The following is a 16,436-nucleotide window of genomic DNA, read 5'->3' as shown; positions in this document are numbered from 1 at the left end:
TCTGTCTGCTGCTGCCTCTCCGTCTGACTTACTTCCTTTCTTCCATCTTCAACTTTATTTCTTCCTTTTATTTCTAATCTCTACTCAGAATCTACAGTTCCTGTATTTTCTCTTTTTCCCTTAATTCACTAATTCACCATAATATAGAAGTGAAGATTGAGTTTATTGCATATGGTTTATGCTTCCTATTTAAAATTTTAATAGCAAATGAGTGAAATTTTATTTTTGCCTCTTCTGTAAACTTGTTTTGGTTAGCTTGCCTTTCAGTTGTGTTCCTGTTAGGTTGTAGTATTCCCCTGAGGCATGGGATTATGATGTCCTCTCCTGTCCCTGTTCCTGTCCTGAATTTTTCAAGCACTCCCAAGCTGAATGGTATGAGACGACCTTGTGTGGATTTAGATGAGACCATACTTACCCTACTGCCCCTCTGTGTTATCCTTTGATCTCAGGTCTGGGTTCTTATAGCTAGAAGGGAAGGGAAGCATGAGGTCTGCCTTCCAGATGCCATATTAACAAGCATTCAAAGACCAATTCTGTCCATTTATTCTGTGAACACACCCTAATTCCTTGTGCCTCTTAGCCTCATTATCTGTGAAATGTAAGTCATCATCACCATAATTTTCCAACTATAATAAAGGAATAACTAACAAGAACCCTCATGGCTCTTGCTATTCACTTAATAAGACAAATAGAAAGAATACCACGTATCATTTGCTTAGAATCATATATGAATTTATGCTGTGACATTGTGGATTCAACAACCAAATACTACTTTGTCTTGTCTCTTTAGGATGAACTCTGTAAATTCGGTAAATTTTATAATTTCTTTCATTCATTTAACTGATACTTGTTGAAGAGGATACTATATGCCAAGGGCAATGTTGGACCCTGAGATAAGTGATAGTTATGTTACCCATTCTCCTTGCCCACACAGTCTAGTAGAAAAATTAAATTAATATTAGATCAATCTATGATTTACAAACCACACACAATTTGCAGTTCCCTTTAGGAATATTCATGATGTGTTTACCTTTAAAACAGGTTCTATTTTTGTCTTTCCCAGTCTACAGCTATATACTGATATTATTTAAAGAGACCAGTTCTGTGTTGTTTCAGTCCCTTCAAGCAGTAAGTTTAAATTGAAACCTACATAAATTGTTTAAAATAATATTATGTGAATGTTTTCTCTGAAACTAAATATTGAATGTTTTTCTTTGTTCTTTTTAAAATTTATGAGACGTTACCTATCTCTCACATGCCTTTGTAAACAGAAATGAAGGTTGATAAATAAAATAAAAAGGTTAACACTTGCATATTGCCTCAGAAAGATGCAGGTTTCAAAGGGAAATTTTCTATAAAGACATTTACATTCTGTGAATTACCATCTCTGCTGTTATAAATACTGTCTATAGTGGGCTTTATATCTATATGGTGTCACCAGGCTATTACCTGACTTCAAATAAAGAGGAAGTTCTATAGAGCAAGGAGGCATTGAATGCCAGAAAGAAATTATAATTTATTTAGTCTTTCAACATATATTTGGAGTGTCCCCGCTCCTCAGAAAGATAGAAGTAGATGTATAAAAATTAAAGGCTTCTTAGGGGGCTTGACTGAATGTTCAAAAATATTTCTCAAGATTTAATAATTTTTTGCCCCTACTGTCTGCTCCCGCACCATGAGCTTGTCAGCTAGGACAAAGCAGAGAACACGAAGAGCCAATTCAGTCCTTTTCTCCCTCCCTATCATTATATAACAGTCCTGCTGTACAAAGTCACATAACATCGTACAGAAAGAAAATTAATCATCGGCTAATGAGATAGGGATATGAAAAGAAGTCTGAAAGAAGTAATTTAGAGGCCCCAATTAGGGCCTGTTCTCATGGTTCTCCCGTGTGCATCGCTGGCTGATCCCAGTTCCAGGGGTGTGAGAAGGGCATGCAGGGAGGAGGCGGAGGGAGGAAGAGCAGGAGGGAGTGGGGACGGGGGGATATAGAAGCTACAGTTTGTGGGGACAGAAAGAGTCTTTCGCAATATTCCAGATGAGAGCTAATGAGGACCTAAATTAGCAATGGGAACAAAAAAGACAATGATATAGAAATCCTTTCTAAGGTGGCTCCATCTGAAAGGGTTTGGCAGGTCACTAGACGTGGTTACCTATAGAGGTTTTAAACCAGGACTGAGGGAAGGTGTGGTGCCATTAAAAGAAACAACCAAGCCCTAAAGTTACTTAACCCAAAAGTGTCTAAGAGGAGTAGAGTAGGACAGATGCCCAGAATCCTGTAAGCAGTTTGCTGTGGAGTACATTCAGACAAGATGGAGAAACGAGTGAGAGGGAGCAGGGAAAATAACTTAGTACACATGAGCCTCCAGCCTAAGGAATTGACAGTAACCCCATGTGCATCCCTGAGACCTGGCAATGGCCCTTAAAACTGGAAATTTACAACAGAGGATTCAGAAGAAAGCAGTGTTGGGGAAGGAGTCTAAGAAGATTTGCTTAAGAAGATATTTCTTTTCTTTTTTTTTTTTTTTTTGAGACAGAGTCTCGCTCTGTCGCCCAGGCTGGAGTGCAGTGGCGCAATCTCGGCTCACTGCAAGCTCCGCCTCCTGGGTTCATGCCTTTCTCCTGCCTCAGCCTCCTGAGCAGCTGAGACTACAGGCGCCCGCCACCATGCCCGGCTAATTTTTTGTACTTTTAGTAGAGACGGGGTTTCACCATGTTAGCCAGGATGGTCTCGATCTCTGGACCTCGTGATCCACCCGCCTCGGCCTCCCAAAGTGCTGGGATTACAGGCATGAGCCACTGCGCCCGGCCCAAGAAGATATTTCTGTAAGCACATGCTACAGTTCACAAACCTGAGGGTGCAGGGAACCTGGTACACACCAAGGGGTGAAGGTAGAGAGGGGAAAGAACAGAAATAATGCTGTGGTGAGAGCAAAGCAACAACTACCTGGACAGAGTGAGGAAGTGGAGGAGGACATGTTCCGTGTGTCACCTCCAAGCTCCAGACCCCCAGTAGGCATCTGCCAGGAAGGCAGCTAATGGTTCACCTTCCAAATGTGGCAACACGAGGATCTTCTTGCCCTCTGTGGCTGAATCTGTCCTGCAGGAAGAAATTTGCTGGTGAATTAGAAGGAAAAGGAACTTTAAGAGAGGGTTGTCTAGCCATTATAGCTATTGAGGACAAGGGAGGAGAAATTCAAGACAGGAGGAGAACTAAGAAGACAGATTTTGGAAAATTGAATGGAAAATGCAAAATCTTTCATTTAGTTTCAAAATGTCAACTGCAAAGTTGCATGAGAGCATCTTTCTGCAGAGAGACAAGACGTGTGTGTTTTAGTAGAATGAGGTCACTTAGCATTTGTCAACTTTGTGATGGGACTGCCAAAAAGATGACATGAGATGACATGAAGCTTTCAGCACAGGCCTGTCACAAAGCAAGGAGTAAACATGACCATTGCTTTTTAATCATAACGTAACAACTTAGTAAAATATATACTTACAAGTTCAGAACTAAAAAAGATAGAGAACACCATTAATAGGTTGATCAGCTTCTTCCTGGCCTCTTTCTGTGGATAACCCTGGACCTCAGAAAAGGTGGATTTTTAGAATTTTTAGATGTCAGAAAAGGTGGATTTTAGTTCATGGAAGGACTGAAGGAAGAGGGTGCTGAGGCTGAATGGGAGAAGAGTCAGGTATTATTGTGAGCTTTCTTTATGGATTTGACCAGGAACAGTGGGAAAGAGAATCAGACTTGTTACAGGAACCCAGGAGTACTGAATAAAGACAATGGATTTAACTACAGGTTATCAGGTCCGAAGTCCACATATTAGGGATAAATTTCTCACTTTGAAAACTGTTAAAAAAAGGAATGGGCAATGTCAGGAGCTAGTGAGTGCAGTGTCACTAGAGGCATCCAAAGGAAGGCATGCTGGAGAAACAGAGAACTCAGGTGCACGGTGAAGAAGCGGCAGGACTCTTGATTCTAATTCCAGCTCTCCTCTTAACTAGCTGTGTAACTTTGGGCAAATCACTTCACTTCGCTGGGCATCCATTTTCTCATCTCTAAATCAAGACGGTAGGACTAGGTAATGCCCAGGTTGCTTTCAGCTTTGAAATTTCCTAATCTTTGGTTAGGGCCAGTGTCCGTTGCCTGCTTGTCAAAATGAACCCCTCCACACCTGGTTGTCATATGCCAGCATGGTTTTCAAGCCTCAGCTGTGAGGCCCACTGTGTCTTTAAGAGTGTGTTTCAGCAGGTCCAGAAAACATGGAGCAGCTTGCTCTGACTGTGTCAACCCAGTCCTCTGCACAGAAACCGCTCTGCCCTTGAATTCCTGGCCCACAGTGTGAGTGAATTTTACAGAACCTTTAATGAGCCCTTACCTCCTGCTCACTCAAAACACACTTGCTTTTCAAGTGCATGCTCCATGCACAGATTGCTGGAAAGATCTGATGGGAGTTCTTTGAGCAGTCAGTTTTTCTCCGTACCAGCTTTGGTCAGTTTTGAAATTCTCTTTGCTTCATGTCATGTCATATTTTCAAACATGGACACAAATCTCCTCACCCAAGTCAACAATACTTAGAATAGCTGTTGACGGCTGCATTACTCAGTTCTGCCAGCGTTGCATCCTGGTCAAAGGAGACAGAGGGTTTTATTGATGGAATTAAGTCTTTGTTTATAAAGTGTGCACGGCAGGGCACCAGGAACTCACTCTGGATATACATCTTAGGTTTAAATGAAAAACATACCTCACTGCCTTTGAAACTCTTTGGAAAGATTACAAAAGCATTTTCAATTTCACTTTCTTAAAGATCTAATTTGTAGGCATTCACTCATAAAGTATTCTGTTATGTTAACATAATCTGTGTGGTTAATTTGTTCTTAACAAATATGTAACCATCTTCAGAGTTTATTTCACAAAGGGAAAACCTAAGAGCTATTCTGCTTCCAGGGGACTGGTTTTGAACATTTCTCCTAAGAGAACATTTAGATATATCTTTGTATTTATGATCCCAATAAGTGTGTTTTGGGGATACCTTTTTACATGCCCATTGCATATACAGATGTCATCCTTTTCAAGAACCTGGTCAGCTGTCACCCCCTCCGGGATTCCTTCCCTGACACTCCCCCGGCACCCACCCCACCCCCACCCTCAACCCCATTTGTTTTCTAGGTAGGGCTGCTATATCAAAGTACCACAAACTGGGTGGCTTAAAATAACAGAAACGTATTTTCTTGCAGTTCTGGGGGCCAAAAGTCTGAAATTAAGCTGTTGGCAGGGCCTTGTTCTCGCTGGAGGATGCAGGGAAGAATCTGTTCCATGTCTTTCTCTTAGCTTCTGGTGTTTGCCGGCTATCCTGGGTGATCCTTGACTTGCAGGTGCATCTCTCCGGTGATCGCATTGCATTCTCCCTGCGTGTCTGTGTCTTTTCTCCTCATCTTATAAGGACAGCAGTCATATTAGATCATGCCTACCATAATGCAGTATGACCTAATCTTATCTTGATTATGTCTGCAAACACAGTATTTCTAAGTAAAGTCACATTCATAGGTATGGGGGATTAGGACTTTTAACATATCTTTTGGGGGGACACAAGTCAACTCTTACAAACCCTATCCCCAGACTAGTTTAGATGTCCCCTTTTCAGTGTTTTCATTGCACTCTTTATTTAAATGTCTCAAAATAAGTGTCATTACTGTATTGGTATCTTCTGCTAAGTTGTTTCAGTCACTAGATTTCCACATCTGTGAAGGAAGGACATTGCAATGTCTTTGAATGCAGAGTACCTAGCAAAACACTCAACACCTAGTAGGCACTCATATGTTTGTCAAATGAAAGACTTTTTAATCATCATTATGACTGTGTGTCTGCTATGTTACTAACATATTTATATAAGGTTATGTAAATATTCTATATAATATTAACATATTTATTAATCCTGTATGTAATTGCTACCATTTATTGAGTATTTACCATGTGCTGGACATTATGCTGAACACTTTGGTTTTGTTTTATTAATCCCATTTAATCCTCACAAGAACATTAAAAGGTAAATATTATTCTCTTTATTTTACAGATATTATAAATGAGGCTTAGAATGATTAGTTGAATTTCCCAAAGTCATACAGCCAATGCATGACTGCAGACTTAAAGTCTCCACACTTTGATATACTGCCTTCACCCAGGTGTTCTTCTTGGATAACCATGAAGACCAGTATGTCTATCTAGTATTCATGTTCTCCTTCCCCTGGTGAAGACACTGAAACCCAGGGAGGTTAAAAAGCCAGTCAGCCGGCCAGGTGCAGTGGCTCACGCCTATAATCCCAGCACTTTGGGAGGCCGAGGCGGGCGGATCACGAAGTCAGGAGATCGAGACCATCCTGGCTAACACAGTGAAACTCCGTCTCTACTAAAAATACAAAAAAAATTAGCCAGGCGTGGTGGCGGGTGCCTGTAGTCCCAGCTACTCAGGAAGCTCAGGCAAGAGAATGGCATGAACCCGGGAGGCAGAGCTTGCAGTGAGCTGAGATTGTGCCATTGCACTCCAGCCTGGTTGACAGTGCAAGACTCGTGTCAAAAAAAAAAAAAAAAAGCTGGTCAGCCTTAGGTCATCCAGCTGTGCCAGATCCCTTGACTTTAAGATCACCATTTCTAAATGTTCACTTTTCCTCTGCTATTCACAAAACAGTTTTTTAAGAATGCTTGAAAAAAGAAAACATGGAATGAAAAAGAGCATTACTTCAATAGTTCACAAATTTAATGACATTATAGAACAACAAGACTTGTCAATTGCAATAGGAGACTTCTGAAAAAGTTTCTCCACTGGAAACTTCTGGTAAACAGAATGTCCTCATGTATCACATGGCTTCTCTGCAGAGTGATGATAGGTCAGTAATTTTAACCCAGTAATTCTGGAAAAAGAAGCAGCACAATTGCATGTTTGTTAGAGCCCTTCCAGCCTGTCTCTGTGCCCTGCACAAGTGCTGGGACCTGGCCCCACACACTCTGTCCCTGGACTTGATGGTCCATCTGGTGTCAGGCAGGAGGAAGGGGGCTCTGGAGCCCTGCATTCTAAGACTCAGCATCCAAGCAGGCTTTATGCTGGTCAGGCTGTGACCTGTGCTCCGTGTCTGATAACTGAGGGGTCTATCTCCTTCCCCAAACCCCAGGCTTCTGTTTTGTTGTCTGGATCCTGTCTTGCTTCTCCTGCCTGAATCCTGGCTTAGGTAACCTTCCAGTTGGCCTAGTATTTCTCAACTTGTGACTCCATGATGTTCCTGCAAACTTTATTTCCCCTGGGCTGGGTCTGAACCCTGGACCAGGGGGTGCAGGCCCTGTGACCTGTAGACAGAGTCCTCTGGGCAGCTGCCCCACCTGGACCTGTGTTTTATCTGCTGCTAATAATCTCTGTGTTCAGCCACTTTGTCAGGACACCCTCAGCCCAGGACTACACCTGTAATGCAACCATTTAGCCTGATTACCCCCTCTTTCTCTTACTATTTTCTTAAAACACTATGTTCTTCCTTCCAGACCAGACTTGTTCCTAGTACTGACAACTTCTCTCTGTCCCTTCTCCCTGCCCACACCTAACCTGGTTAGTATGCCCAGCCTTGCCTGGCAAGAGGCCTCAACTGCCTTTCTTTCAAATGAAATCAAGTTCTCATCTCAAATATGAGACTCTTAACTGAGGCATTGACTAGAAAGGGCAGAAAAGGAGCAAGCCATGGCTAGCGGGCAGCAGACAAAGAGAGAAGGAGTGAGGAAGGGCGGCCCAGGCACCGGGAGCCTGGCAGGGTGCATCTCTGACTCTGAGTTCCAGGGAGAGCAAAGTTGAAACTCACTAGCTTGAACAGCAGGGTCCCTCTGATCTGATCTAATTCCTGCAGACTCTCCAGACATTGTGGCCACACTGCCAGATGCACACCATGAAAGAGCCATGAAAAATTGTTTGGAATTCCCCAGGCCTACCAGGCTCTCTCCCAGCAATTCCCTTCCTGGACTCTCTCTGTGTCCTCTGAGCCTCAGCTCATGTGTCCTGATTCTTTTGCTGAGTTTGGTTCCCATCCTTTATCCTCTCCTCAAACTCAAGTGGGGAACTTACTACTGTTACCTCTGTAACTCCGGATCCTGGCAGTCGTACGTGCCCAGGAAATGCTGAATGAATGCTTTAATTCAAATGAATGAGTGCTTTAATTAATTCAACTGCCATGCCTCTGAAATCCTGAACACAAAGCCCCAACCTGCCTTCTGAAAAATGCTCATCCAATTGATAAAACACTGGCCTGTGAATCAGTAAACAGGATTTTTGTTTGTTTGTTTTCACCTCGTCCAATTGGGAACAGACAACCAAAAAGAAACCTTTGCCGAGCCTTGGCTGTGGCCACTCTCTGCTTGGAGCCGGCAACACAGGGAGGAGCCAGACAGGGCCACGGTCTGCGATGAATAACCTTCCTTCCTGTCGTTTCAGTACAGTTTTGATAATAAAGTTCTACTGTATACGTAATTGGATTCTTTCTTGCTGTGATTTAAGCAGTCCTCCTCTTTGCGCTGAGTAGAATTACAACTCATTATCTCTGAAGCTCACAGGGGCGGCTTTTCCTAACAGGGCATGGAACTGACTCTTCGGGTTGCGCTGCCTTCTCCCCTTTGTCTTCCTGTGTTTGTGTCTTCCTCGATTTTCAGTTTGTGTGTTTGCTTTACCGAGCGAATACATCATATGCTCCTGTGCTGTTAGAGAAAACAACTTCCATCTGTACATATATTGTTAAAAAAGTAATGGGTTCTTTTTTTTTTCTTAAAGTCTAATCCTTCCTTACTTTCTCCTCTCAAATACTGAATCTCCAATCCTTTCAGGTCCAACATAATTTATGTGTTGATTCCTTTCTAAGCTCTTTTCAAGCTACTGCACTTGCCATGCAGATTTCATTAAACCTCATAGTCTCCTCATACTGACGTCTCAGAAAAAAGCAAAGCAACTCTTGCTGTATATTAAAATACGTTGTACAAGAGTGGTATCTTCTGTCCCCATTTCTGGACATGTATTTATTTACTTAGCCTTCAGAAAGAAAACAGAAGTCTGTTAACAACTAAAGAGAATGCAAGCACTGGGCTTCTCTTCTCATTTGTGGGAAACATCTGCTGATTATAATTCACAGGGCTCTCATTTCAGGGTTTGCAGTCCTGAGTGGTTTCAGCCTTAAATCATCCTGTGTTGGCAAATAATAGCGAGGGCCAGGCCAGGAAAGAAACAGATGAAGCCGATGTACGGAATGAGATTAAATAAAAGCAAAAGCATGCCAATATTCCCATTGCCAATATTTCTTTTTCTAATATATTCACCTTGGAGGCCAATATGTTATTTTAATAATGATGATGTTGAAAACCATTCTGTTCTGGAACTTCTTTAGAATTGATCGGCAGGACCCATCTTGATTTTTTTAAGGGTAAAGTACATTTTAAGAAGTAGTGGCATGTATTAGATGAATAATCAGGTTGGGTCATTCTAGATGGAAACTTTGAAATAGTCACATTTAATACATGTTTAAATACTGAGGCAAAGACCTGGGCCCTCATGCTGACTCTGCCATCTGTTTGATTTGGAATGTTAGGAGTTTTATTTAAGCACTTTGAGCCTTACTTTGTTTTCTGTAAAATGGAGATCATACTTGTGAAACTTTCTGATGATTGACAGAATAAACAGAGTCATCTCTGTCACTTATAAAACTTTATGTCTTTCGTGTGTCAGTTTGTTCTGAGCAACATCAGCATGGAATCCTGGAGTCTTGGAATTCTAGCACTCCAAGAGATAATCCAGTCAAACAGTCCCATATTACAGATGAAGACACTGAGAGCCGTAATTGTAGAGGAAGTACCTAGAATGTCAGGGTGACTACTTGGAAAGAAAATGCTTATTTGTCATTTATATTTAGGGCTCTTTCCTTTTAAAAAAAAAATCCTCCTTTTACGGAAGTCACATTGATACACTATGAAATTAAATGAAGTTTTTAATAAATGAGACAGCAGTCCTCTTGGGGTTATAGATCAGAATCACATTGTTTATTCTGTTCAGCCCAGAGGAGGAGTGGAAATGTCCAAAGTGGCTGGCGGAATCTGTAAACCTTTTCCCAGAAAGGAAACGTTTTTGCTAGACCTTCTGTATTCTCTGGAGCTTCTTAGTAAACAAAGGGTGTGGTTATTCTTACATCTGCTTCTGGGCTCCTCCAGCCTTTCAGCACAGGTAAGCGAAGAGTGAGGCCATGCGGAGACCTAAGGCACAGGCTGTACAGGAGAACTGTACAAAGGGGTTGTGGGGGACAGGGGTGGCGGGCAGGAAGGAAGACTGAAAGTGATGTAAGATGAGGAGGGAGAAGAAGATAGGATGGTATGAGACAAGAAGGAAGTTTCATCCTTGCAGGATAGAGGAGGGCACCATGATCTATCCTGGCCTGTCTACCTGGGAACATTTTCATGCCACCCATGAGACTGTTTTCTGCCAACAGGGAAACCCTCATGAACGGGATCCTCTTGTGGCTACTCAGTACAGTATTTTCATAGCCCCTGCTGTTAGAAAGGTCTTACTTATTAGTGTCTGTATGCCACCTTTGAAATCACTTGCTTCATTATCACACTAAAAAAAAAAGAAAAAAAAGCTGGAAAACCCATTTGTTTTGCACACTTCCTATTTTCAACTTTGTGTGTGTGTGTGTGTGTGTGTGTGTATGTGTTTAATACAGGACATAAAGATTTCAAAAGGGTGGGTCAATTATTTGTTGACTAAATTATAGGAAGAAAGTGTAATTATCCAATAGAAACCAGAAATGTATATAGCTAATTTTATGCCTGCATGTATCTAACCCAGCCATAGTAATCGTAATCACTCTTTGTTTTGCTTTTTTTTTTTTTATTCCAGGGGAAATAGGTTAGGTGGGACCTGAATACATCATTATAAAGTATGCACATATAAATTGAACTTTCCTAAATCTAGGTCACTTGGGTAAGAAGGCTCTTTTGATGAAACCACGTTGATAATTAGATTCACAGAGCACTTCAATGTTAAATGATATTCTTCCCATATTCTGGGTCATAAGGTGGTATAAACAATACACCAATGTTAGGAAATAGAAAATTGCATTCACAGTAATAGTGAAGCTTCATGGTGCATGCTTTTACATTTTAATATGCTGTGTTCTTTCTGCCATGTTAATATTTTAAGTAATATAATTTCCTTTTCTTGTAGTTTAATGTTCATCTTTTCCTTTTTTTTTCTCTTTACCCTTCTGGCATAGCTTTCTATAATATTACATCTTATGCCAGGAGAAATTCCTGAAAAATAGAAAGTATAAAGTCAAATAATCTGCAGGAAAATGGAAAAAACAACAACAAAAATGGATTTAATCTCCAGTCAAAATGTTATCTTGTATGCTTTACAGACTCAATCTGTGTCCCAGGCTTTGATCCAAGCCTCAACATGATGACTGGAATCACCCCCATTAACCCAATGATACCAGGCCTTGGACTGGTACCTCCCCCACCACCAACAGAAGTGGCTGTTGTCAAAGAAATAATCCACTGCAAAAGCTGTACTCTTTTTCCTCAAAATCCAAGTAAGTAACACCTATGAGAAATATTTGCTCATTTTAAATGTTTTTCTTTTTAAATTTTAAAATGGCATTGCAGTCATTTTCAGATGTGACTCACACGTAAATGCACAGAGTGGGGATCCGTTCTACAGAAGGCCTTTTGTCTCTCGATTAGAATAAATATACAGGGATGTGGCCACGTGTCTGTCCAGAAGCTGAATCCACACTATAAAGCCAGTATGTGGGATTTAGGGATGTGTATCCAGCGTTAAGACTTTTTGCATGCAGTGAAGCCTAGTGTTTGCCGGAGAACACAGTGTGAAATATGTGAGCACTTCCATCCATCTTCACAAATGTGGGTGAAAAAACTCTGAAATATATTTTGCTAGATGGAAAATTGAATTAATTTGACAGCAATTTGGGGGCTGGGGAGAGGGGAGCCTGCATCTCAGGGTTTCTGGACCAAATTGCATTTGCTTGAAGGAAACATACATTTGATGAAGTAAATGGGCCAGAATTTTATTTTTTTAATTTTGCCTCAGATACTAAGTTTATGGGCTAAAAGAGCTAGGACTTTTTTTTTTTTTTTTGTCATTCATATTAATCAGTGTTGCCTTTTTTAAGTGGACTTTTCAGGAGATTGCTTTAGTAATCTACATATAAAGTAGGTAAAATGTTGTGAGACTGTACATTTTATCTTTTTATACAGCCTTCCCAAAATTTAATAGTTTGCTCATTTAAATGTGAATAATAACAAAGTGGTTTTTTTCAGGCCCGGTGTTTCACAGCCAAGTAAGTATTGTGCGTGCTTTTGTAGGTTATGCTTCCTGCATTCTGCTTTGCCGCTCCTTTATCTGGAAACAAGACAAAGCAGATAACACGCTGAGGTTTTTCATCATGTTGTCATTTCGTCATGTTTTGTACTTTGGGAATTTTTTTCCCTCCCTTTTCTGGGCTTCTGTAGTATAAAGGAGAAATGAAATTATGCAAACATTTGCTTTACCTTTGTTCATGGACAAGCATATAGCCACTCTGCGTAGCAATGAACACAGAAAGTAAAGGTTGGGAACAGGAGGGGAGAGGAACTTAGAAACAAGACAGCCTGGGATCAATGTAAGTTGGCATAGAAATTTACCGTCACTCAGTCTGGAGAAAGTTACTCTGCAAGCTTTAGTTTTGCCGGGAGAACCAGAGAGAGCAAATAAATGAAAGACCAAACTTTCTATTTTGTTGTGATTATTAGATCTTCCACCTCCTTCCACAAGAGAACGACCTCCTGGGTGTAAGACCGTGTTTGTCGGAGGATTACCAGAAAATGCTACTGAGGAAATTATTCAAGAAGTCTTTGAACAGTGCGGTGATATTACAGCAATTCGGAAAAGCAAGAAGAATTTTTGTCACATTCGCTTTGCAGAGGAATTCATGGTTGATAAAGCCATTTACCTTTCTGGTACTTTGCATTACATAAGGAGTTTTCTAGGCATTTTGCTATGTTTTGTGATGTTAATATGAGCTTATTCCCTTTGGCCTTAATGCAAAACAAAGTCTTCATAGTTTGGGGCTGGAAAAGGAGGAATTCTGCCTTCTTCCTTGGCTGCCAGAAGCTCTGCGCTAAGCCTGTGAAGGTACCTCACTGCAGGAGCAATTTCCCACCATCCAGTCTTTAGGAATTCCATCGAGTTTCTAATTAATGTTCTCAAGTGCTTATTAGATGAGAAGCAATATTATGAGTACTAAGGACCATTATTCTTACTGGATGTAATCCTCTGGAGGAGTAAAGTACTCTCTCAGAATAATGTCAGGTTTTTGGAAGTAGATTCACTTTCTGGACACCAAGGTACCAAAGCAAGGTCAGTTCCTTGCAGGAAAGTAGCTTAGAGGCCCTAGGAGAAGGCCCAGTATCATTGCCTCGTTGGTAGTTCATTAAGCCTTGTCCTTTGGTGCCAATTTTTATAGGCGATTTTTACAGATACTGAGATCAGGCCTAGTGCTGCCTTCCCATCTGTGGGTATTGGGCCAAGTGAATGGAGTCTGTCCACAAGGCCTTTGCCAAACCCAAGAATTAGGGGCTGGCTTTGGAAGGACACATTCTCAGACTGAACTCACTGCCCTTCCTTCATACTCCCCACCTCCATTTTTCAGTCTGTCCCTCTGCATTTCACCTCCCTATTCCTGAGGCAAAGTTGATGGGGGAACATGGGAAAACAGTAGCGGGCGGGGGTGGGGAGGGGCAGGGGGGACCTATCTGAGCATTCCTGCCAGGTTTTACTTAATTTCTGCAGTCCACCTCTATTGCCACGAAATTCTGTGCAAACTCCAGAAGCCTTGAGGTTATTCCAATACTGCAGAGACTTTCCTGAGGTAGACAGTGATATGGAGAACTTTAAAACCCCTTATTTCAGTAAAACTTTACAAAGTAGAAAATAAAAACTAAAAGCAATTCAAAATGGAGAAGGAAGACAAAGCCTAGAATGAAGACATTTCATAACACACAATCCGCTGTTAGACAGCGGGGGTTCTGGTGAGTTTGTGGCACTGGGTTTCATGGCCTAGAGCCTGCCTCCATTTTCTCACCTGCAAAATAAAGATAGTAACAGTATGACCTCGTAGGACTGTGAGGAGGAATAAATAAAATAATCGATATTAAGTGCTTAGCAGGGCACCTGCAACATAGAAACCATTCAGGAAATGGTTGTTTTTAACACGAATATCCTGATCATGATAAAGAAGGACTGATTTTTCTATCTCAAGAACCCTGTCCTGGGGACCTGGCTTCTAATCACAGCTGTACCAAGAAAACTGCAATCATCCCTCAGTACACTCGGAGGATTGGTTCCAGGACCCCCCGCCCCTGCCCCATGTATATCCTGCAGAACCCTCATGTATATGAGAAGTCAGCCCTCCATATATGTGGGTTTCACATCCCTCGAATGCTGTGTTTTGGATACACGTTTGGTTGGAAAAAAATCCACCTATAAGTGGACCTGCACAGATTAAACCCATGTTCACAGGTCAACTGTATTCTTTACCCTACTTGATTAAATGAGAAGGTTAGAGTAAATCAAAGGCCCTTTTCAACACTAATACAACACAATGTTCACACCCAATCAGAAGCCTCATAAGACACTGACAAAGATGAACAGTCCCAAATTTAGGCATTGAAAGGTGCTCCTTGATTATAACTTGATCCTATGATTTTCCAGCCTGGGTGCTGGTCTCGCTTCTCTCAGCAAGTCTCTGATTGCTCCTTGGTCTGCCCCATTACTGTAGGAGGAGAAGACAGCTAGGCCTCACCTCCAGCCTCCCTACCTGGGTGCAGAGGAGCCTCCTAACTCTGCCTCCCTGCCCTTGAGAGGCTGCAGCATCAGTCCCAGGAAGATCTGCAAGGCCAATTAACTGGCAAGGCAGGAAGGAAGTCAGGCGGCCCCTCCTGTTTGTGGGCTCCAGCAAGCCCAAGCCCAGCTGGAAGGCCTGTCTAATTTTAGGACTACATTCATATTTGAAGGCCTAGCTAATTTTAGACTCAGCCTCATCAGGGTCTCTTTTAAGTCCTTAATGATGATGTTTCTGTGAAAGTGAGGGTGTTTCTGGAGCCAGAAATGTTTGAAAACTGATTCTGTGGACATGAGCAGGGAAAAGGTGCTTGGCCAGTTGGGATAGCTGGCCAGTTTAAACAGTCCTGCCTGCTCAGCTGTTATGCATGTATCACTGTGGCCTGCTGACTTGTTAAGTTCCCATGGCCCACAACCAAGATACATTTTGCTTTGCATTAATTCTGCACATCTGTGATTGGATGTTTTTGTTTTTGATTGGTATTGTTATGTCTTCCCATTTTTAGATAACACTTGAAAATCTAGCAGTGAGAAGGGTTCCATGGCATCACAGAAACCAGATGTGAAGTCAATATCTTATTTGTAACTTTTCAAAGGTGTGAAGTGGCCTCCTGGGGAGGAGCCAGCCTCTACAGAGATTTTCAGCTGAGTTTTATCCCCAAGTGCTAAAATAATCCATTGAAATCTACCATGAGATCTTGAACATCAGCACAGTGCAGCCTAGCATTTTACAGTGGTATCTCATTTGCAAAGCCCCCATACTGGAAAAGTGCTTATGTTGCTCTCTCCTCTGGCAGCTCCCAGCAGCTGTGTCTCTGCTGGGACCTGGATTTATGTTCTGAAAATCTGAGTACCCCAAACTGAAGAGCAACCTCAAAGTCAACTCTTCTTCATTTCAAGTTAGGCCGGCTGACTGGTTTCAGTTCTGTTAGTGTTGATCTCTCAGATCAAATTTCTGCTCATAATCTTTATCTAAGTTAGGTAGCTCACAGTGAATCCCCCAAAGATTTCCAGGCCCATTTTTTTCTTTGTCTAGCTCTGGGCTCTTGCACAGGGTTCCTGTGGCCTTAAAATATTACATGAACAATTTGTGTGGTGCTGCATACCAGATGAGGTGCTGCAGGGCTGTGAGGAAGGCAGCGGTGAGGCCTCTTGATTGAAGGTAAAATATTCTCCTGTGCGCCCCAGAGGATAAGTGGAAATAAAACAGCATTGCAAAATTGCCCTGGTAATTGTGGCTTTTGCAGCTGCTGAGAGAGAATTGAGCAGCAGCATTTTCTGGGGGAATGTAGCAATAACCTGTGAGTGAGGTGTCTGGAATTCACTTTATAGATCTTTTTTAATATCATAGATGCTCTTTATTTACTCATATTTCACCTATACAATAGAATTATAGTAAACTGAAAATGTAATATAACCAAGGCCATAAAAAGGTAGAGAAAAAAAAATGCTTCATGCCAAATTTGTTTCTGAGCTTCCTAGAAGCCAGGGAGAAGAAGGAATGATCATGATAAGACCCTAGTT

General features: G+C 41.7%; 1 protein-coding gene across 2 annotated transcripts in view; it reads left to right on the top strand.

Moving 5' to 3' along the window:
• Positions 1-16,436, top strand: part of ENOX1 (ecto-NOX disulfide-thiol exchanger 1) — a 446,686-nt gene that overhangs the window by 289,882 nt on the left and 140,368 nt on the right. Inside the window, exons 1-3 of one of the 2 annotated variants that reach the window (XM_058437835.1) lie at positions 10,158-10,238; positions 11,431-11,604; positions 12,824-13,030. In XM_058437835.1, coding sequence (XP_058293818.1) covers positions 11,469-11,604; positions 12,824-13,030 — 343 coding nt within the window. In that variant the 5' untranslated portion in view covers positions 10,158-10,238; positions 11,431-11,468. Of the gene's footprint in view, positions 1-10,157; positions 10,239-11,430; positions 11,605-12,823; positions 13,031-16,436 lie in introns of those variants that run through there. The other variant, XM_058437834.1, reaches the window with a different exon arrangement.

Source organism: Hylobates moloch, unplaced genomic scaffold (genome assembly GCF_009828535.3).
Source record: "Hylobates moloch isolate HMO894 unplaced genomic scaffold, HMol_V3 SCAFFOLD_4, whole genome shotgun sequence".
Lineage (NCBI taxonomy): Eukaryota > Metazoa > Chordata > Mammalia > Primates > Hylobatidae > Hylobates > Hylobates moloch.
This window is presented reverse-complemented; position numbering and strand designations above follow the sequence as displayed.